This window comes from Alosa pseudoharengus, unplaced genomic scaffold, assembly GCF_046254945.1.
Source record: "Alosa pseudoharengus isolate Yale_2024_CS ecotype anadromous, Long Island Sound unplaced genomic scaffold, YU_APseudo_1.1 YU_APseudo_1.1_scf_23, whole genome shotgun sequence".
Lineage (NCBI taxonomy): Eukaryota > Metazoa > Chordata > Actinopteri > Clupeiformes > Clupeidae > Alosa > Alosa pseudoharengus.
The window spans coordinates 23,683,180-23,705,084 of record NW_027468685.1 but is presented as its reverse complement, the minus strand read 5'-3'; the positions used below and the strand labels follow the sequence as shown (position 1 = coordinate 23,705,084).

Sequence of the window (21,905 nt, the reverse complement as noted above, 5' to 3'; positions counted from 1 at the left end):
CTGTTCCATCTCTCTGCACCCTTCTTTTTTTCTCTCTCTCTCTCCCTCTCTGTGGCGAGTCAGCATAATTCAAAAAACCAAACGCAGATGTTTTCGAAAAACACGAAGGGCGCTTGTTTACCATTCTGCCCCTTTTTTTGTGCAGGTAAATCAGGCAGCTGTAAAGCGGACATGTGGCGCCAATTAGCCCTCGCCCGCTGTGCCCGCATTGTCAGAGCGGGACCCGGAGCCAAGCGTTGGAGAGCTGACGCGGGCGCAAGAGAGAGAGGCGGCAGTGATCAACGTGAAGCTCGCCACGGCTACAGCCGGAGCGTCTGCGCTTTCACATTTGACCTAGAGAGCGGTGTTTAACAGTGAGCGGTTTGCCGTGCATTAAACACGCTGCCGTTTGACAAGATCGTCAGCCGGCCGTGGCCCCTGTTGCACGTCGTTGCTCGATGCAGTGTATCATTAATTATGCCAGTGGGGGTTAGCAGGGATGCACAGTGGGGCAGAGGTGAAGGAAAATAACAGAGATGCTTAGCTGGAAAACAAATGCTGTTGTCATTGGTGCTGCTTCCAAACATCAGAGCCAATGCAAACAAGTACACAGGGAAGATAAAGCAACTACGTTATATCAAAAGACTAGAATGTTGAACACCAGACCAGACAGTTTTGAAGAAGACTGGTGTTAGGGAGCTTGCAGAGCACGGCCAATGACTTTGACTCTGTGCTTCATATTCGAGCACCACTTCCGCGGTGAGGCATGTCTATGCACGTATTCATCAGTCAAGCCTTTCAAGCTGTTGGTATTCCTATGCCATCCCTCAGATCCTTGATGAGTTGCATGCTCTGCGTCGAGGACCTATGCTTCCTGTTTAGTAAAACAGTTGATCTGTGCATGCTGCTGCTGAAGATGGGCCTCGGAGACATTCGACATTCTGATAACTTTCATTATTCCACTGCTGCATTGTCTATCAGTCTTCCTCTTGTCACGTTCTTGATTTTAGGATGTCTGGTGCCTCCTGGTTGGAGACATATTAGACCACTGAATATGGCAGTGAGTTAAGACACACACTGTGTTTGAATAGACAAAAGAAACCGCCACCACCTTGTACTTAGTCCACATTACAGTATGTGCTCTGCAGTAGAAGGATTTGCATGAGCATTTCATTATGCTTTGAGGGAGGTTCACTGCAGTGCTAATGCTGTATAATTTTTGTCTTCCAGTTAAAACTACTGGTGTATTTTTGGTCATGGAAAAAGCTACAGGGCTACGGTCGCCTCTCACCCCTAAAAATACAGCTTGAGAGATACTTGAAAGTGGTTAGTGTTCAGAACAGCCCTGAAGCTAGTGCAGGTCCTGAGCGCAATAGTTCACCCGTGTCAAGGAGGAGACTCGAACAAGACTGCAGATTTGACAAGAATGGCCTAGTGTTGTATTGTGTGTGTGTGTGTGTGTGTGTGTGTGTGTGTGTGTGTGTGTGTGTGTGTGTCGCAGCCACACACACTGGTTGTTTTAGCTCAGACATTGTCTTTAACTTTCTGTGAAAACACCCAGATTAGAGGGATAATTAGATTTGGCGGATACAGAGACTCTCTTTTAGCAAGTCAAATTCCCCACTCGTTTCAGCCGGCTCATCTGTTGTGAAGAATCCCAGCTTCTCGGCTAATTTTGTTCCTGCTTAAATTTCATGAGCATGTCCTTATAAATGTTTAACGTTTCATGACTGAAAAACCGAAAGTAAATAAAATAAATGAAATAAATAAATAATTGGAAAATCTCTGAAGACGAAAATGGGCGAATAAAGAAAAACAAAGAAAAAAAGTTCTGATTACATCACTAATTACACCCAGAAAAAAAAGTTTTTAAGAAGTCACCAAAAAATGTAAATTATGTTTCCTTTTCTGAAATCGTTTGAATACACTGGCAGTGCTCCAAGACATTACTAAATTTTCCCCAAACTACATCCCAGTGATATACAGTGAGTCTATATTGCTCCTGGCAAACCGTCATCTTGCTGTGAGGAGGCAACGAATAAATATGCAGTTGTGTTAAGTGTTTAATTATGTTCCAGGCTGGTGACACTGGACATTACTCAAGCCGCGGAGATGCCAGCGAGATAAATGAGCTGTGGATTTTTGAAACTTTGTCCATGATAACCTCTCATTAATACCGCTCGGAATTAATGCTGGCATTCAGTGCGCAGGAGCCACTAATTACTCGCAGCCTATTTACTGCCACCCAATGAAAAATATGCACAAGTAGAGCGGGATTAGAGCGAGCGGCGTGCATGCCGACAAGGCAAGCGTGCATGACCAGATTGCACACCCCCAATCGTCACAAGTCGGCGGGTGGTGGTGTGTATGTGTGTGTGTGGGAGTGGAAGGTTACATATTGTGGATAAACGCCTGCTAGATTTGTTAGAGCTTAACTTTTTGCCCAAGTAAGAGGGCGCTTGCTTAGCACTTTTTAAGAGAGACATCAACATAGAGAATATTTGAAAAGGACTGTTTCAAAGAGCATGCGGATAGACTGCCTCTGTGTTTGGTGACCTGGTAAAAGTTTTCTTACATTTTTGCAGAATTGTCTGTCTCAAACCACTGTGTATAGCCTGGCCTGCTAGTGTCAATGGCTGGTGTGTCCATGTCCTTTACATGACCATATAGCATCATAATGAACTTGAACTTGATCATACCAAAGCAGCTGGCTAAACATACATATTTAATACCGGAGATGGTGGCAAATTGCTGCCTACTGACATTCCTCTAGAGAATAAAATCATGCAAATCATTTCTCCAACACTCTAAAGTTTATATATAAAGGTATAATTAAAGAACATTATAGTTTTCAAGTAAGTTGTTAACTGCAAAATATCTAAATCATCCTTATGTAAAAGTGTATGTAACATTTTCAAACTTCTGCTTCTTTAATAGGTAAAACTCAAACACTTTTTAGAGATGATTGACATTACTAATCATTATCATAATTATGGAATTAACCTCTGTCATACTACAATGTATGATCTGGAATGGTAAACAACTAAAATCCGCCACTATGCACACACAATCATCACCCAGAATAAACCATTTCTGAAATGTCTTCCTTAAATGTGGATTTAACAGAGTTTGCCTGCCTGAGCGTACTGTGAAACACTGTTTCAAATCCTGTGTGAAAAATCAGCAAAGACTACCACTAACTAGTGTCCATTAAAACATGATCACGAATAAACACACCCGTGGAAATCCCAAACACGCGTTCGGGTTAATGTATCAGGGTACACCTCTGTGCCAGGCCAGCCGTATAATTATACCTGTTAACAAAAGAGCTTGTTTGCTTGAGCCATATGGCAGGGTGCACGTCCTGTAGTGAGACCAGGCCTGTCGCCATTGTTCACGGGAGCAGCTGCTGTGCAGGGCTGAAGTCGAAGACGGGCGCCAGCATGGATGAAACTACTGACCACTGGATGATTGGACGCTGGAGTCTATCAGAGGCATATTTAACACAAAGAGCTACAGAGTAAGTGAAACACAAACTCTCTCTCTCTCTGTGTCTCTCTCTCTTTCTTTCTCTCTCTGAGAGGAGTCTTTCTTTCTCTCTTCTGAGAGGAGTATTTTCTGAAGTAGACATTTTTTGCCACATAATTGTCTGTTTAATATGGGATGACCATAAATATACATGTTTCTACATCATTTGCATGTGTGAGCTACATCAATATACATTTCTATATGTAGGCCTACATAAACTCTCAGTGCAAACAAAACTGTCAATAACTATGCAATACAACATTCATCATATCATAATTTGTGCATTAATACCTAAAATGATAGCGCAAGAGAGGGAGACAGCTTAGTGGTGAATATGCGGGGCCCTGTTTACACATCAGACGCCCTGTCATGTAAGGATAGTGCCGCTGTCCCGCCTTTTTAATTGGTCTGCTCCTGCTGATGATAGATAGATTATTTATCTCAGCAGAGCACCAGAGGAACTGGGGCTGTCACACAATCGTCCGCAGAGAGAGAGAGAGAGAGAGAGAGAAAGAGAGAGAGAGAGAGAGCCTTGTGGGGCTTGCTGGCGAGAGAAAGAAAATTAGCTGTTAACTGGAAGCTGCTTCATTTCGTGAGATCCTTATAAAACCGGCTGCGGCATAAAATAAATTGAACAAATGAAGCACAACTTGCCACAAAGCCTGAAGCATTTTTAAGATTATTATATTAGGGGAGTATCTATGGCAACCGTTAATATACAGGTCAGGGGGCAGCCTACTTGTTAGGGAATCAGACAGCACTCTCCCATGTTTACATCCATGGTTGAGGTGCCCTTGAGCAAGACACAGTGCCCCAGTCTCTACAGCAATGTCTGTCCACTGCTGTGGGTGTTTGTGTGTGCTCACTATTCACTGTGTTCTAACTGCTAGTGTGTGTCTTCACAAATGGATTGGTCAAATACAGAGAAAGAATTTCCACATGAGATATCCTGATGAGTATCTATCAGCCCATCCTTCTTGGAGGTCAAGAAAAGTATAAGCCTTCCAGACTTCATAATCATAATCATCAAATAAAACCATTTGCTCCACAAAATTGGGATGTTATTAACAGAAAGACATAGACTGAGCTGCCTCCTCTTTCAGGAGAACATTTATGGTCACTCTCGCTCTCTGTGTGAAATGGTGGAGGGTGAGAAGATGAACCCTGGACAGACTCCATTGCCTCGCCCTGTGAAATCTCGGCCCGTCCCTGCTGGCTTCCTGGATTGGAAAATGAGGTCACGCCAGGAGTCACCTCATCCTGGCCCCGAAATGGAAATATGGAGGCTGTCAGCACAAGGTGACACAGAGTCCGATACTCCAACCAAAGGGCATGGTGGACAAATGCATGGTGTCAGCATAAATATGACGCCTTTTGTTTATCGTTTCGTATACAGTGTTTCTTGAGTTTATTTACTGGTAAGTGACCATGGCAAGAGAATGTGTTTTTGGACATAGAACTAAAATGAGCCTTGTTAGAACATCGCAAGTTCAATGAAGAGTCACCATATAGTTAATTGGCCCTAGTTTTCCATAAAGTATAAACCACCTTGTTGCCATGGGTCTATTCTAGTGTATGATAATGTTTTACTTGGGGTGAAAGAAAGAAAAAGATTTGAAGAAAAACAGGAGAAAGAGAGAGAGAGAGAGCCTACCTTAAAAGCCTGTCATAAATCATTCATGCGTTAGATTTTAGCCTGCTTTACATGCCGGAGCTGATCCTGTCCCACAGGCTGAGGCAGTCAGCGATGACTCAGGGTATCTGCACTCCCGCAGGTGCTCTCTAGTTCAACCCCCACCTCCCCCCTTTCCATCGCTTATGACTCACCCATCAGAGGGGCCATGAGAGGGGCCTATCGCTCCCTCGCCAGCCCTTCCCCTCCAATGAGCCACCAGCCAACCAATGGCACCTGCAGCCAAGAAGGCCCCAGAGAGGTCCACCCTGAGGGTAAGTGCCTGACTTGGGGGTAAGTCCTGGCAAGTCATGGGACCCTCTGCCTGGACTTAGGCCATTCTAAACCATTAGTTCATAATTAGTCTATGCTCGTTGAAAGTGAGGGTTGGTGCTTGCACACATGAAGGTAGTCTCATGCTGGCTCACTTCAAAGCATTCTCCATCATCCACATTTTATGAGGCATTTATAAACAGTGTGCACCTGTGACAGGTGATTTCAACTCCATAAAAGACGCAAGACGAGGTTCATAGTTTTTATAACTGATTAAATGAATTTTTACTGGCATCAAGGATGGAAATGTTACTCACTCAGTGAATATATTCTGCATTGTTTTTATTTAAGGCCAATGAAAACAAGAATACAATATTTAGTATATGAGACTAGCTTTTTTCACAATGTTCGCTTTTTTGTTAGATTGGCATTTATGGAATATTGTAAAATTAAATAGGAGCGTTTTTTATGGTGCCACCAAGTTATTCTTATGCAGTTTTTGACGTGATTAAAACTCAAAAACACCTGAACTGATGGAGGACAATCTTGTAATGACTATCTTGTAGCCTTCATGTGTAGCCTTGAGGGCAGAGAAATAGAACAAGATAGCCTTGACCGATAGAGACTTATTAACAAACTAATGAGCAGTCATGGATAGCAGAAATATCTGTGATATTTTTCCCAATTCCCTGCAGCAGCCAAATGGTACAATCAATTAGCCCCTGGCATTCAGAACAGAGGCCAAGGTCCAGATGTGGAAGGGGAGATTTTTTGCACTTATCTTATGACTTATTTTATCACCATATCTTATGACTCACAACTTTACCTGAACCTAATTAAAAAGGCAAAAACTGCAGCTTCTTTTCCAGAAAATTAGATGCTCATACATGAAGTAATTTATAAAACTTTCCACACAAAGACCTGATCACGTAACAGATAAAAATAAACCACACAATAATAGCCTCGCAGATAACAAAATGGCACACAAATGGTAATGTCCGATAAACTTTTGAGAGAGAAAGAGAGCAAGAGTGAAAAAGCTGTGCAAATGCTTAACTGACCTTATAGCAGTTGAGTTTTGCATGACCAAGGCTTCAAGCTAAAGCTAAACATCTTCCTGAACCGCCAAACAAGGGTCAGTGAAACGCTTGAGTGCTTCTGCGATAAAGGCCCACATTTTATACTTCTAATCGTCTGATAAAAGTGCTCTCTGTGAATCTGTCCATTGTGTTTCATGAATTAGCGAGAGGAGTGTGAGGGGTTGAGATATGCTTTTTTGTACAACCTGGAGATTTTTTTCCCCTCTTTCTTATCACCTGGAGAAGAGTGCCCTTGAAGCTGTGGTAATTGTCGTACTTTCGCTCATCCTTTTAAATGGAGATGAAGCCTTGTAAGGAGGTCTTATGGAGAGCAGGGTCCCAAGCAAATGACCCAAAATGACACCAACTAATAGCTAGCTTATTAAACGGTGTGAAGCCTTGTTCACAGCGAGCAGATGCTCTTGATTTGCTCAAAACTGGAATTGTTCTCATGACCAGGCTCTTTGCAGGAGTGGTAGGCATGTAACAACCTTTTTCTATTGGTCCAGTTCACGATGTAATAGTGAGTTCTGCAAGTGTGAGAATGAGTATTGAGGGAGCTACACAGAGGGCCTAGAGAAGTGTTAGCTAAGTGTAAGTTTACTGCTCTTCTTGCTACTTAAACTCTAATTGTGAATATCCTGACTTTCCAGTGATTTCAAAAGCACCTTTCGAGCTACAACAAGTTTACAGATCCTACGACTCACAAAAGCCGGCAAAGATCGTGATCTCATCCTCGCTCGAAACTGTGGCACCCTAACGGTGACTCCTCTGCACCTGTCTGACCATGATTTAATTTGACTCAGCATGTGCCTCTCTGAACAAGCCTCTGTTCCTCTGCCCATGATCTCCTTGCACCGCAACCTGCATCCATTCCTCCTCTCTGTGTCCACCTGTCAGCACACTCTGTCTAGAGGTTAATAATGCCACAGAGTCACTCTGCTCTATACTAAGCTCTTGTCTGGATAGCCTGTGTCCTCCAGACCTGCTCGACCTAACCAGTCTCATCCATGGCTGAATGATACCCTGGGAGTGCTGCACACTGACCTCAGAGGTGCTGGGAGGAAATGGCACAAAACTAAAGCACCTACCGACCTCACGAGCTACCAGTCCTTCTCATCCAGCATCACTAGTGCACAGAAGGCTTTTTCTAATGATAAGATCCACAGTGCTGCTGACAACCAGAGACAATTTTCCACTTTCAAAACTTTACTCGACCCTCAACCTCCTCCTCCAGCAACCCACCTCACAGCTGACAGCAATCTGTCTCCTAAGGTTAAGGGTGCAACTAAGCCTCAAATATGTAGCGGTCCTACTACATGTCCCTCTCAGTCTCCCCCTGCTAAGGGCACAACAAGAGATCCAGAATGCAGCAGTGCTACTGCGTATCCTCAGTCTCTCTCGGTTTATGGCCCATCATTTCCTTCGTTCTCCCCTCTCATTGAGAGTGAGGTGTCCTAACATGTGTAAGCTTGAGTAATTACTACAATTCCTGAATATGTATAAAGAATTAATATCTTAAGTAATAATTTAGAAAATATAAGGATTTTATAATGTTAGTAAATGGGGAAGTTCATGTCTGTTATTAGATGTTTACAGCACGTGAGGGAACTAGGAAGTGACAGGCTGTGTGGTTGGAGACATGTGTAAAAGCTGAGTCGGAATTAAACGGAACTGTTCTTGAGCATATCCATCTCTTTCTTGTGTCTATAAAGTGAGGAATCCACCTGTAGACGAACCCAGGAGTCAGGATTTAGTTGACACATGTAACTGTCCTTCTACATGCCCACTGGTCCCAATTCCAACCAACCTCCTCCAAGCTATATCTCCTATGATCTCGCCAGCAGTCACACATGTGATTAATGGATCACTGGCTTCTTGTACATTTCCAACTGCATCCACACTGGCTCAAGTAACAGCACTGCTTATAAACCTTTCCCTTGCTTCCACTCAAGTAGAGAACTATTGGCCGGTCTTTCTAGTGCTATGGAAAGGGTGGTTTCCAAACAAGTCACAGAATGTCTCTCACCGACCGACCTCCTTTAGCCTAATCAGTCCTGCTTTAAAAGTGGCCACTTCACCGAAATGGCTCTGTTGTCTGTGACAGAAACCTTCAAATCAGCCAGAGCAGGAGCTCGGTCCTCAGTTCTCATCTTGCTCAACTTATCAGCTGTTTCTGACAACAACCATCATCCTACTATCCATACTTGGAAATATGCGCATTACAGGCACAGCACACTTCGCACTTACCTCAATGGCCGATCATTCAATGTGACATTACTGGGACAAACATCCACATCTCACCGCCCCGTTAGAGAGGTGCCCCCTTTGGCTTGGAGGCTTGATGCTGGGGCCCTTTTTCTTTGCCATATAAACCACCGCGCTAAGCTTGATTATCTGCTCACGTGGCTTCTCATATCATTGCTACGTAGATGATACCCAACTATATCTGTCCATTCCGCCTGGTGCAGATTTCCAGGTCTCAGTGCAGATTTTGGATTGTCTCTCAGACATATCCACTTGGATGAAGGAACACCACCCCCAACTAAACCTTTCTAAGACCGAACTGCTGGTCTTCCCAGCCAAACAAACCATACATCACAACATCAAACATCAAAATTGATTCTTCTCTCCTGCTCCTACCAAAGGTGATAAGAAACTTGGGTGTCATGATTGATGACCAGCTAAACTTATCTGACCATGTTGCCGCTTTGCACTACTTAATATAAGTAAAAATCAGACCGTACCTCTACAGAGGTGTCCCTCTCTATCTTCAAGAAGCACTTGAAGGTCCTCCTCTCCTCACTCCTAACAACTCAACCCTCCCAACATGCACTTACCATGCACTTCCCTTCTACTATCCTTCTACTTCCTCTACCACTATATCCTTTGACTACACGTTTAGCACACTTTAGACTCAAACTGCTGCACTCTCATTCTCTGGTAGCATTTATTGTTGGAGTATTAATTGTTCTGCAATGTAGTTCTAATGTCATTCCTAAATGAATAAATGTTATTGTAAATGGAAGTATTTTTCTGGATTGTTTCTGGAACACCTTTGTACATAACCTTGGATTACCTTTGTGTATTGTAGGTGAGTTCATAATATGCGGTATGATTCTCTGATATTTTCCTGTTAAATCATATAAGATATGAATGCACAATATCTCAAACATATGGTTGGAGTTATGCGAAACTGAGAAAAAGAGAGGGAGAGAGTGAGTGAGAGAGCGAGAGAGAGATCTTAGCATTTGAGAGGAAACACTTGTTTTAGGGTCAGAACTTTGCAAATTTGGCAAACAGAGGCCTATTACAAGCTACAGTGGCTATTGTTGTAACACTGTAATAAAGCAGGTTCAATAGTGGTAACCATATGAAAGCATGAGCCATTTCAAAATCATTTGTGCAATAAAATTCCCAGCTGGCTCAATTTAGATTTTTTTCTTTCTGAATTGACACAAAACAGGTTGCCTACCCCTACCTTTGTCTGCAATGCATTGTATCATAAAATATATTAATGAATAATAAAGTTCATTTAATATAGTAAAGAGTTTCCTTGTCTGCAGCACTGCTTAAGATTATTGAGCTCCTGCTAAGCAAACTCAGCCAGCTGCAAACAGCCCACTTAAGAGGATCAGCATGTGACATGGGGTTGCAGAGATGGATCATTGCTCTCATACAGAGCCATCGCTCTTATTTGACAGGATATGGTTTACATTCAAAGGGTGCGTCTCTTGTGCATGATAAATATCGAGAGGTTCATCAAGGACGGATCTTTAATAAAAAGACGAGACAGGGTGGTGGGAGGGGAAGCTTTAGGGATGGATTTGAAAGACAGAGACAGACCGAGAGGCAGAGAGAGACAGACAGACAAACAGAAGAAGAGAATGAGAGAGAGAAGAATGGGTGACCAAGCTGACAGTAAGACAGGCAAACAGAGTGAAAAAAAAGCAGAGAGACAAAGCATACAGGAGGATAGACAGACAGGAGTTTCATGGGCAGACATATAAAGTCAAACACAGACAGACAGACAGACAGAGCAGGAAGCCCCACTGGCCCCCTTACTGGACGGTCGTGCCCCCGTCTGTTTCACAGTCCCGTATCTGGGGCGACGACAATTTGGTTTTTGCCCGTGAATGGAAGCCGTCCAATCAACAGCCTGCTTCCAGATGGGGTGGGAGGTTGCAGGGCTGGAGGGGGCGACGGGCGAGGAGCGAAGCCAGCCATCCACACGGGGCCGGTTTAATCACGCGGATAACTCCCAAATTGTAAAAGTGAATGGTTTGTTGATTAATTTGATATGTGTTAGGGCCCCCGCAAGCCGCCGGAGGAGCGGTTTGTTGGGGTGTGCCGAAATGAGGCTGTTCATCGGAGTGCTGCGGGAAAGGCTTGGGCCGTCATCTGCGAAATTTGCCATGATGCCAGGGCCAGACCCAGCTGATAAGGCACTAAATCTGTGTCGCGACGGCGGGGGAGAGAGAGGGGAGATGGGGGTCGGCTGATAATGAACGAGTCCGTGGCGACGATCGGCACCAAGGCATTTCTCAGACCCGTTCGCCGTCTGGAACAGAATCCAGATCCCTTAACGAGAAATGTGTATGATTTTTAAGACACTCTAAGGACAAGCGTAGCAAAAAGTCTGACACTGAATGAACTCTATTACTTGTGTAAAGCTTATGTAATCCATACAGTAAGTCTGTCTATGAAAATGACTTGCAATATAACTAGTGCGTATGGTACAAAACTGTAGGTCACGGGTTCAGTAGCTAGACAGAAGCTGTGTGGTTTTTTTTAAACGTGAATATAAACAGCTTTATGTGTGAGTTCATGGTCTGATTTTAAGTGACTTTGTTTACACGGTGAGGAAACCTCCATGTGACCTTCAAAAGTGTGTCACAGTCTGTTGCCCTCCCCCACGGCCGTCGGTCAGGCGACACTGAGGCCTTCGAGGACGGCACCTGACATCCTCATCCCTAGAGGCTACAGTAACCTTTCCCACCTGAGCAGTCTGCTGTTTTTTTTAAAATTGTTTTTTTTACTCAGGACCTTTGGAGCATGCGATCGCTCTGAGCGACCATTAGACATTCAACCCCCCCTGCTGCCTGAGCTGCTCTTCCCTGAGCCCTGAGTGGGACCTGCTGGCTGCTCATTTAGGCACGCGCTGCTTGTCCACAGCTGAGCATCTGCACTAGGGCTCTGAGGCCAGACTAGTGTAGCCAGGTGCTAACACCACACCGAGGTCATGAGGTCAACACCTAGGAAGTGCACACACTGATGAGTGGAAATCATTCAGGTGCTCTACTTTGAACAAATATATATTTATAACAAATATATATATATATATATATATATATATATATATATATATATATAAGATAGTGATACCACAATCCATGGGCCATACCCTTTCTACATTGGCACACATGTCTGCGCCTCCCAAATCCCTCGAAAACAAATGTAGATAAAATGTTCGGGAGCTTCCCTTGCTCTGTTACCACAACATTGTCACATAACATACCGGACAGGAGTGTGACAGGAGCGCCTGTATGTCCGGTCTCTACCTGGGCCCATCCGGAGCAACAGGCACCGGTGCATTGAAATTCACCGCCCGGCGGCTTTCATGATTTATTGAGTCATGGTGGGAGTGTTTTCATAATGCTAGCCCTCCACACACACACACGCGCGCCGGCTCGAGCGCTTCCACCTCCTCTCCGCTCATAAAGACGCTGTGTTGTTGTTTACTTGACTGCCGGCAGTCCCGGAGCTGGCCGCCAGCACACACCAATCCACCCGCTGCCTTGAGATGATCAAAGCAGGCCTCCCCGAGTCCCCCAGGTCTCTGATGGCCACGGGCAGACCACTCCTGGACCCAAGCTGGATGACAGTAGACCCTGCCAAACCAAGAGTGTGCTGCTGTGCAGGGGGGGGACTGGCCAGAGGCGAGTGAATAAGTAAGTGAGAAAGTTTGTCAGTTAGTGTGTGTGTGCACATGAGAGAGAGAGAGACAGAGAGAGAGCATCATTCATCCGCTTCAAAGACTGCCTACAGAGGTCCGACTCCATCTGCAGTTCCGGCAGAGACACTGTGGGACACCACAGCAGCACTCTAGTCTGGACTGACTGCAACTATGCAAGTCCAAAGCGCCTCGACAGGAGTTATTGTGAGAGAGATGGAGACATGCTTTCTGCTGGAGACTAGCAGAATGGCCAGAGGCCTAACAGTCTCACTAGTGTCCCTTTGAAAACAATGGGAGAACGGCAATGAGCTAGCAGTCAAAAGAAAGACTCCAGAAAGCATGGGGAACCTTTCAGTTTGAGTACATACAGTAACCATATAAATTTAATGTAGTGCTTTCTTTTTATGATCAATCTTGGTGGTTGCTGAGATAAGTGAATAAACTGAAACACGACTGCTTGCTGACCGATAAGGTCAACAACAAGCACAAGCAAACAAGCAGATATTAGCCATACAGTATAGAGTGAAATTCTACATGGCCATGTTGTATCATCATGAAAAGTACTTGTATAGAATATGTTTTCCTATTTTTCAACTCATCCAGGATTCTTAAAGAAACAGCCCAGTCTCATCTGCAGAGTTGCTGAATGCTGTACTGCTGTACTGCTGCAAAAATGATAAAAGGTTTGTGTAATAAGCATAGATCATTTAGCATACATATACTGGAAGATCTCGGCATTCAAAACATTGCTATAAAACTAAAACCTATGCTTAACCACAGGCATTATGGGGCAATTGCTGCAAATGCACGTTAGGCTAAGCTGTTAATGTGTCTGATTGATCAAAATACCTTATTTCTGCAGTTAAGTACAATACAATGTACAGTACTGGAAATGCATTTGTTTTTAAATGTCTGGCCAGTCAGGATGTTCAGATCCACCACAAATAAATTTGCCGTTGAAGGAGAAAGGCAGCTGGGCAGGCAGCAGAGGCATTGGGCAGGCAGCCATGACCTACTGGTTGGGAAGCTGAGTTGTGACAGTAGGGTGGCCAGTTTTATCCCTGACTGGTACAGTAGGAACATGGGAGGCTGTTGAGCGTCACTCTCCCATGTCCACATGCAGGGCTGAGGTGCCCTTGAACAATGCACCTAACCCTCAACTCCTTGTGGGCAGTCCACTGCTCTGGGTTTTGTATGTGTGTGTGTGTGTGTGTGTGTGTGTGTGTGTGTGTTCACTAATGGCTAAAATGCAAAGAAAGAATTTCCCTCAATGATAAATTATCAATTATAGTATCTATCTATATATCTATCTAAAAAGAAAATGGTGGATACCGGCTTGTAAATGATTAATTTTGTGACAGACCTAATGAGCTGATAGATGTATCAGTTATGTACTACCGGCAAGTTCATGTTCTAAATTTGTCCAGGATTGTTGGTAAATGTAAAATAATTCAATATAATAGGATTTGCAAACATGTACAACCCATAGTATACTTCATTATTCAAGAGTGCCACTGCAAAGGAGATATTTAGAATCTTCATCAAAACACATTCTAGTCACACTCATGTTTGTAAATATCCCAGGTTTCATGAGATTGCATCACCTTCTCTAAATCACAGAATTTTCTTTCATAGTGATTTTATGTTGCAGGAATTATTTTAGGTAAGCATGTAAAAATGTGTTAAATAAAGTTTGCAAAGACTTTGAACTTTTAACACAGAGGGCTGAATGTCTTACAGTCGATGCGTCTCAGATAACTCAGCAGTTTTAGACTGTGAGTTTTTAAGTTAGCAGCAGCTGTAATGTCTTATCTTGTGGTCGTCAATGTCTGACGCTGGTGCTGCTGTTGCTAAAAGACATGTCAGACAGCAGCATTCCAGCCGAGCGCTTCGCAAACTGTATATTGACCGCAAGTCAAAAGACGGGATGTCAATCAATGGAGCATCCACATGCGACGGCCAGAGGGGTCAAGGCTCTTCATTTAAAGGTTCCGTCATCTCATTGGCCCTTCTGTGCCGAGCACAAGCCCACAAATACCTTGAGTTACATAATATTCTGCCGAGAGCTTAGAGGTTTACCTACATCTCTGTAATGGAAAAGAGCAATCGATGGGTGAAAGACTGACTGAAGAAAAAATGGGCCTTTCTGCACATGAAGGTCATGGTGTGCTCATAGGTCCAGTTAAGTGTGGCTTGTCTGGTCCAAACAATTTGTCACCATTTGTCAAGGGGTTGTTACACTAATTATAGAAGTTAGGTTATTGACAGCTCTCAGCACTTGAAAGACTAGTCATTGTGTTGTGGAAGAAAAATGATGACCATCACACCATCTGACATGTTTTGTTATTACTTTATTAATTATTATTATCATTATCATCATTATTATTCAAGTTTAGATGTAACAGACATCTTTGCCATCTTTGTTGATTTTTTTTTGTTGTTTGCTTGTAAAAACTACAACACAAAAACGTTAAGGTGGCTGCTGAAAATCAAAAAATAAACAAAAACAAAAACAAAACAAAAAACAATTCTAAACCATCATCTATGCACTTTAAATGCTGTAAAAGTAAAAACAATAACAATCTAAAAAAAAAAAAATATGGTTAAAAACATTTACATTTTTTGCCTTCTGCCATGACCGTGTCCTAGCTGGCTTCGTAGCCTCCCATCCCACAGCCCCCCCTCCTATGTATTTCTCTCTCCCTGCAGCCTTACATAAGGCCCTTATAAAATATGTATGGTCACTTACAAAAAAAAAGTCAATTGATTAAGATGCAGTACCTGTATGCAGCATGCTAATTACATTTCATCATTCTTCCTTGGCAATAAACTGGATAACTGAAGTGCAAGCGTTAACATATTTCAACTTAAAAACATCCATACTCCATTAAAAAAAATAATCAGAAAACAAGAAATAAAAACAAGAGCAAAATAAACTATGACATCTCAAACAAATAAACATTTTTTTAAAAAAGGCAAGAGTTCCTTATGTTATTCAATAACCTACTGTATAAATGCTCCTGTGAAAAAAAAAAAAAAGGCTTTATTATTTAAATGTATTCTTTTTTTACTCATTTATTTCCCAAGAGGCATTTGCAGTAAAGCAGCATCGTAAGGCTATACTGAGTATCTGACACCTCTCAGTAATTCAAAAACAACACACTCCAACACATACATAATACCACCATCCTCCTCTCTCATCCTTTCTCCCCTTCTCTCTCATACATCCTCCAAGTCTCTCTCTCTCCACTTCATATAAATATATACCGTGGGCCGGAGTGCAGCACTCCACGACAGGATAAAGCCAGACTAGCAGAAAGTAAAGACATTTCCAAGCTAGCAAAGCATGTACAGGGGGGGGGGGGGGGGGGGGGGGGGGTGTTGTGTAATAGCGATTAAGTAAAAAACACCAGAGGTTTTTGCTTCTGCTGAGCATCGCCGGATGCTTTTGAAGATGATTACAGGCTAGGCTTTCTGATTCAGCTCCAGTCCAGTGGATCTGATATTGCTGATGAGGGGGCATCTACTTGGTAAGGATCTGTAATATCTGTAGTCAGAGGGAGCACGGGCGATTAAGCTGATGTGAATCTCACGAAGGACACTGTGTGAGTCTAATAAGAAAGCAATCGGGTGGTGTCAAGGCACCGACGGAGCCAGTCTGAGTCTTGCCATGGCTTAAGTTAAAACTGGACCACCAGCTGTGGTGGTGCCTTGCACCTTCGCTTTTTTGTTTATTCACTTCTAGGTCCTCCACATGAAAGTCGATGAGAGTACGCTAGTGGTGCAGTTCAACTTTAGGAACTTCCACACATGTGACCGCAGTCGTGAGTCCTTTTGCCTCCATGTTGCTGCTCTCTAAAGACTCAGCCCTGCAACATAATGCATGGATTTGCAAACTCGGGAGTGTTTACACAACTGCCACTGTTCCAACGAAAGGCACCTGCAGAACACCTGCACGTCATGACTGTTTACAATACTCTACTGTGTCGGGACGCAGATGGAACTATGCAAGAATTAGTCCTTGGTTCTCTCAATATTTTGTCTTAAAAATGCAAAACTGACACACTAAAATAAATAAAATTTAAAAAAAACATAAAGAGAGACACTGGTGAATGTTGTGGTGGCTGAAATGCCTGGACGACCAAATAAGGAAGTATTAAAAACGTTGTAGAGATCCTATTCACTTAATGAAACGGATGCCAAAGCCTGGTCAGGCTCTTGAGTATTTTCTTTGTTCGGCGTCAGAGTGTGAGAAAGGCTGAAGCCCACCGCCATGAGAGTTGCTCTGAAACTACAAAGCACTGCGGTGGACGTGTGTGTGTGTGTGTGTACGTGTGTGTGTGTGTGTGTGTGTGTGTGTACAGTATGTGTGCGTGCCAGGTAAGATAAAGAATAGAGACAGACTATGCTTGGAATGGACAGATGCGTGGTGTGGCGTCTGTGCACGGATACATATACGCTAAAAAATAACCATGTCCTTCTGTTCCTTGAAGCTCCTGCCTTTGTAAAAAAAGGCATTATATTCTTAATAGCATTTTTTGTTCTTGTGAGAGATAAAAAATATTAAAATAAAATCAATGAAAAAAAATGTAACAATAGCAGGTGTTTGCTTCATTACCAAGTTTGCTACATTTGCAAATGTAAACAGTTTGTCAGAGCCTAGCTCATGGGCTCTTTACTCCAATGCAAGTTTGCAAGTTCATTGCTGCATATCAACATACCAGGTAGAAAATACTTTGTACAATATATCAGGCACTGATATAATGATTATTCTTATTAACATCTTAGAAAATATATTGTTTTCTTCTTCTTTGTATTCCTTCCCAAATTTCTAGTGATATCAGTTTTGCATCCCAGCAACTAAGGCAGCAGCTTAAAGTGTTGACGGATATATCTGTGGAAAAAAAAAAACACCAACCCAAAACAACCCCCCTCCCCACAAAAAAAGAAATGCATCTCTAAAAATGAACATTGTTTGATACAACATAGGACACTTAGTACAATGTTAACTGGCGACAAGTACGTCTAAACTACTTAAGGTCTCTAGATCAGCCGTGCACGTTCCCTGAGGACGTCTTTGTTAGTCTGAATTTTGCTGAGGGCACTGTCACTTCTTCCGTGGCTTTTCCGAACACCTGTCTCGACCCTTTGACCCCAAACATGAGGCCCATCATCCTGGTGTCACTGGAGGTACGAGAACATTTTGATAAGCCACTTCTCCCACGGGAGAAAGGCAAGGGAGTACAAAATAAAATAAAATAAAACAAAATAAAGTAAAATAAAAAAAAAAACAGCAAAAAAAGGTCAAACCAGTAAAAATAAATCTGCTCATGTACCTTACTTGCTGGACTGCTCGACAAGTCTCAGAAACTGAGGTGGGAAAACAAAACTGCTTGTACCATTGTCATTAAAAAGCATTTGTATCTTCGTAAAAATGTGGAAATTGCAAATAGCTTTTTGTTGTTCATTAGTTTTCAGCTTGAAATGAACTCCCAACAGCTGTCTAGAACTCTCATGTCTTCTTTCCCATTTTGAAAGACTGAGGCACCGCATAAGACTGGCAGCGCAAGCCGTCATGGCACATTTGTGGTTCCTCCTCCACTTCATGATGTTTTTTAAAGTCAGGTGAGTGAAGGTGATTATTGGGGGGGGGGGGGGGGGGTAAGTGTGAGGAGTTGAGGATTGAGGAATTGGTGGGGGTCTAGGGTGAGGGGAGGATGCGTTCTATGTTGAAGCACTGTCTCCACTGCGCCCCCTGCAGTTCATGCTGCGTGTTGTGGCGTCGGGGTCGTTCTGGACGTCCTGGACGTCTGACGGCTCACTCTTGTGGGGGGCTGTCGCCTGGGGCCGGTGCCGGCGTCGGGGTCGGAGTCGGGGTCAGGGTTGGGGTGGAGGCGGAGGAGGGCGGCTCGCTGGCCGGCCGGTGGAGGCCCCTCTGGATGTGCGTGGTGAAGTCGTACTTGTCGGCGCAGGCGTGCAGGCAGATGCTGCACTGGAAGGGCCCGCCGTCGCCGTGGCAGCTCATGTGCAGCGCGTACATCACCTCGTCCAGGAAGAGGATGCCGCAGCGGACGCACTTGCTGGACAGCTCGTCCTGCGTGCCCTGCTCCGCTGTCTCGGGTCTGGCGCGCTGCGGCTGCGGTGGCGGCGGCTTTGGTGACCGGGCCCTCGTGGAGCCCTCGTCCACGTCGTTCGATGTTGGTTTGAGCTGCTGCTGTTTTGGCTGCTGCTCGCGCTCTTTCTCGACCGCCGCTGCGGCAGGCGAGGAGCGCTTTTCCGAGTTGCTCCTCTCTATGACGATGGCGGGCGGCGTCGCAAGCCCGAGGGGGATGGCGGCACCTGAGCCGGCGCCGTTTGGCGTCACCGAGGGGCTGGGCTTGGAATGTTTGATGGCCAGGTCGAGTGGGGCGTCGCTTTCGGGACCGACGGAGGACGGAGGTGGCGGGGGTGGGAAGTGGGGCTGGAGCCCGAAGGGGGCGTAAGGCACAAAGCTTTGGCACGGATTGGGCAGGCCGGGCACGGGGCCCAGGTAGTGCGGGTTGCCCGGCACGGACATCTTGTACTTAGTCCAGAAGCGCAGCCAGTCGGTCTCGCTCTGCAGGTCGCTGTGGAGGAAGGGCAGGCTGAAGAAGGGGTACTGGTACTTCTCGATGGGGCTCCCCGGCGGAGAGTAGCTGGCCTGCTTGGACGGCCGCATGTACTTCTCGATGGGGCTGCCGCGCTCCGAGCCGCCCTTGCCGCCGCTGCCGCCGCCGTCCGAGCCGGGGGCAGCGAGGCCGTTGTTGCCCTCGGCTCCCAGCGGCCCCCCGGCGTCCGGCGGGCTCTTGTGGAGGTGCAGCGGGGGCATGCGCTTCTGGATCTCCAGCGTCTGGTTGACCAGGAAGGCGTGGGTGGAGCGCGGGCTGGGGTGGCCCTTGACGCCCGCCGCGGCAGGGGACCCGTAGCCCTCGTACTTGCTCAGCGGGCCGTGCGGGATGTCGGAGCGCAGCGGGGCGACGGGGGTGTCCGGGCCCGAAGGGGTCTGCGAGTCGTCCGGCCGGCGCTCCAGGGGGCTGCCGTTGAGACGCTCCTCGCTGTTGATCCCGCCGCGCTGCTGCTTGGGACCCACCGACTCAGACGGGAGCGTGTCGGGATTCAAGCGCTTCCGCGTGCGCCGGCGGATGATCTGCTCGCCGTTGTTCTGCTTGATGATGTTCAGGGGCCTGGGAGTCTGTGAACAAGAGAGGAGAGAAGAGAGTTAGGATACAAAAATTTGAAAATAATTATTAGTTACATTATTCATGATTGTGTTAACATCATCTTTGTCATTTTAATCATAGTTATGCCTGTGGCAGGTTTGTGAACTATGTGTGTATGTGTGTGTGTGTGTGTGTGTGTTTGTGTGTGTGTGTGTGTGTGTGTTTTATAAAGTCAGTCTGCACTTTTGCCCCTTTCACAGGTCCAACTGCGGTCACAGCTGACCAGACAGGTGAGGCCCGAGCATTTGGACTTGAGTCCAAATCTGTCCCGCTGCGGCAGGCTTCAGTGGCTTGCTGATTGCCCATTAGAGCTCGGCGGGTGGTAAGTAAAGCGGCAGGGTGGGCCGAGCCGGTCAGCGGGCCCTGGGCACGCCAACACCACCTGCCCACCTCCACATGCATCTCCTCCCTCTCACCCCCCCACAGGCACAGACTCTAATGACACCCACAGAGGCGATGGGATGGGAGGACCCAAAGACCCGAGGCCCCTCGTGGTGCAGCGGCGCAGACTGCAGGTGGAACAATGCTAGCCCAGTTACTCGCACTCCTCTTTCGGGACTGGCTGATCAGTTCAGCTTTAATTAGCAGTTGGTTAGCTTTGTAATCAGTCATCAAAACTCAATTAATTACACGGCTGGGGTTGGACTGGCTTGGGCAGGCTGAACAGGGCAAGAAAAGATCAGAGAGAGATAGAGAGAGAGAGATAGACAGAGAGAAAGAAAGAGGGGGAGAGAGAGAAAGAAAGAGATGGAAAGGGAGGAAGATATTGAGCTAGTTTTGCTCCTTCTTTTTCATGTTCTGTTGTTTTTTTCCCTCCTCCACTCATACCAAATAAACGGAGCACATAAACTCCCCTGCCGGACGGCACTTTGCCTGGCTCTCTATATCAATTGCTGTCAGAAAGCTCCTCGCCGTTCAGGGGAAATTGTGTTGTTGAGGAGACGCAGTGCTGAGGGATGTTCCATTCCGTATCACAGCCTGGACCGGGGCGCGGCAGATGGATCTTTTGAAGAATTTTGGCTCTCTCGCGCACCGCCCAGCTTTGACTGCGAGGGGGGGTCAGATGAGGGGGCCTGATAGGGGGCCGTCTCTCTCGTGGGCTCGTGTTGCTGGACCTGAAAACATTAGCTCATCTGCAGCCGGGGGGGGCGGGGGCACTCACGGCGAAGGAAGACCAGATGAGGAGGAGTAGGAGGATGAGGAGGAGTAAACTACGGGAAAAGCACATGTGTCTCCCGTGAGGAGACCTCGGAGATGCATAAGGTGAGGAGGATCTCGCCGCCTCATTCATCACGCGTTGGCTTCTTCTTCTGGCGTTCTTTTGTCTCTCTGTCTCTATCCAACTCCCTCTGTACGTCATTGCAGCCATACAGGACTTATGTACACTGGTCAGGTACAACGGGAGATATCTACACATTGTTCTGTTCCTATCCGTTGGGAGGGGGGAGATCGGGAAAGAAGTAGAGAGGAGGGAGGGAAGATCACCAGAAGCCAAATCTAATTGGGAGGCCAGAAGGGTTATGAGGGTGAAGCCATTTTCTTTTCTTTGATTCATTTCGCTCCTGTGCTTTTTCTCTCTCACTCCCATTGGACAGCCTGCACCTTAGCGTTCAATGTGCATATAACACCGGGAAGCAGAGGGGGAAAGAGATGGGGGGGGGGGGGGGGGGGCAGGAGGTTGCAAGAGGGGCAGGTGGGGAGAAAGAGGGGTGGGGTGGGGGGTGTAATGGGATCAGATTGCCCCCCCCCTCTCCCTCCTTGACTTTGAGGGGCGCAGAGTCCCAGCGGAATCAATCCCACACGGAGCGGCCAGTCTCCTTTTGTGCACACAGGAATCTGTCGACAGGTTCCCAGGCGAAAGAAAAACCAATCATTTCAGAGAACTGGAGAGGAGAGCAGTGGAGAGGAGAGGAAAGGAGAAGGGAGAGGAGGAGAGGAGAGGAGAAGGGAGAGGAGGAGAGGAGAGAGGAGGAGAGGAGAGAGGAGGAGAGGAGAATGGAGAGGAGGAGAGGAGAGGAGAGAGGAGGAGAGGAGAGAGGAGAAGAGGAGAGGAGGAGGGGGTGACTGGGGGCAGGAAGGTGGGGGAGGTCCTAACCACAGTACAGGTGAACTTGTGTAAGGGGATTTGGAGGGTGCAGATCTTCCTCTGGTTACTAACTCTCCTCATCTGGCCCAGACGG

The 21,905-nt window shown here is 45.9% G+C and overlaps 1 protein-coding gene across 2 annotated transcripts in view; it reads right to left on the bottom strand.

Annotated features, from left to right (window-relative positions):
* Positions 1-18,149: 18,149 nt before the first annotated feature.
* The window catches only part of trps1 (trichorhinophalangeal syndrome I), a 99,678-nt gene continuing 95,922 nt past the window's right edge, over positions 18,150-21,905 (bottom strand). For both annotated transcript variants that reach the window (XM_076302101.1, XM_076302102.1), the window contains exon 7: positions 18,150-19,697. In XM_076302101.1, coding sequence (XP_076158216.1) covers positions 18,306-19,697 — 1,392 coding nt within the window. In that variant the 3' untranslated portion in view covers positions 18,150-18,305. The remainder of the gene's footprint in view (positions 19,698-21,905) is intronic.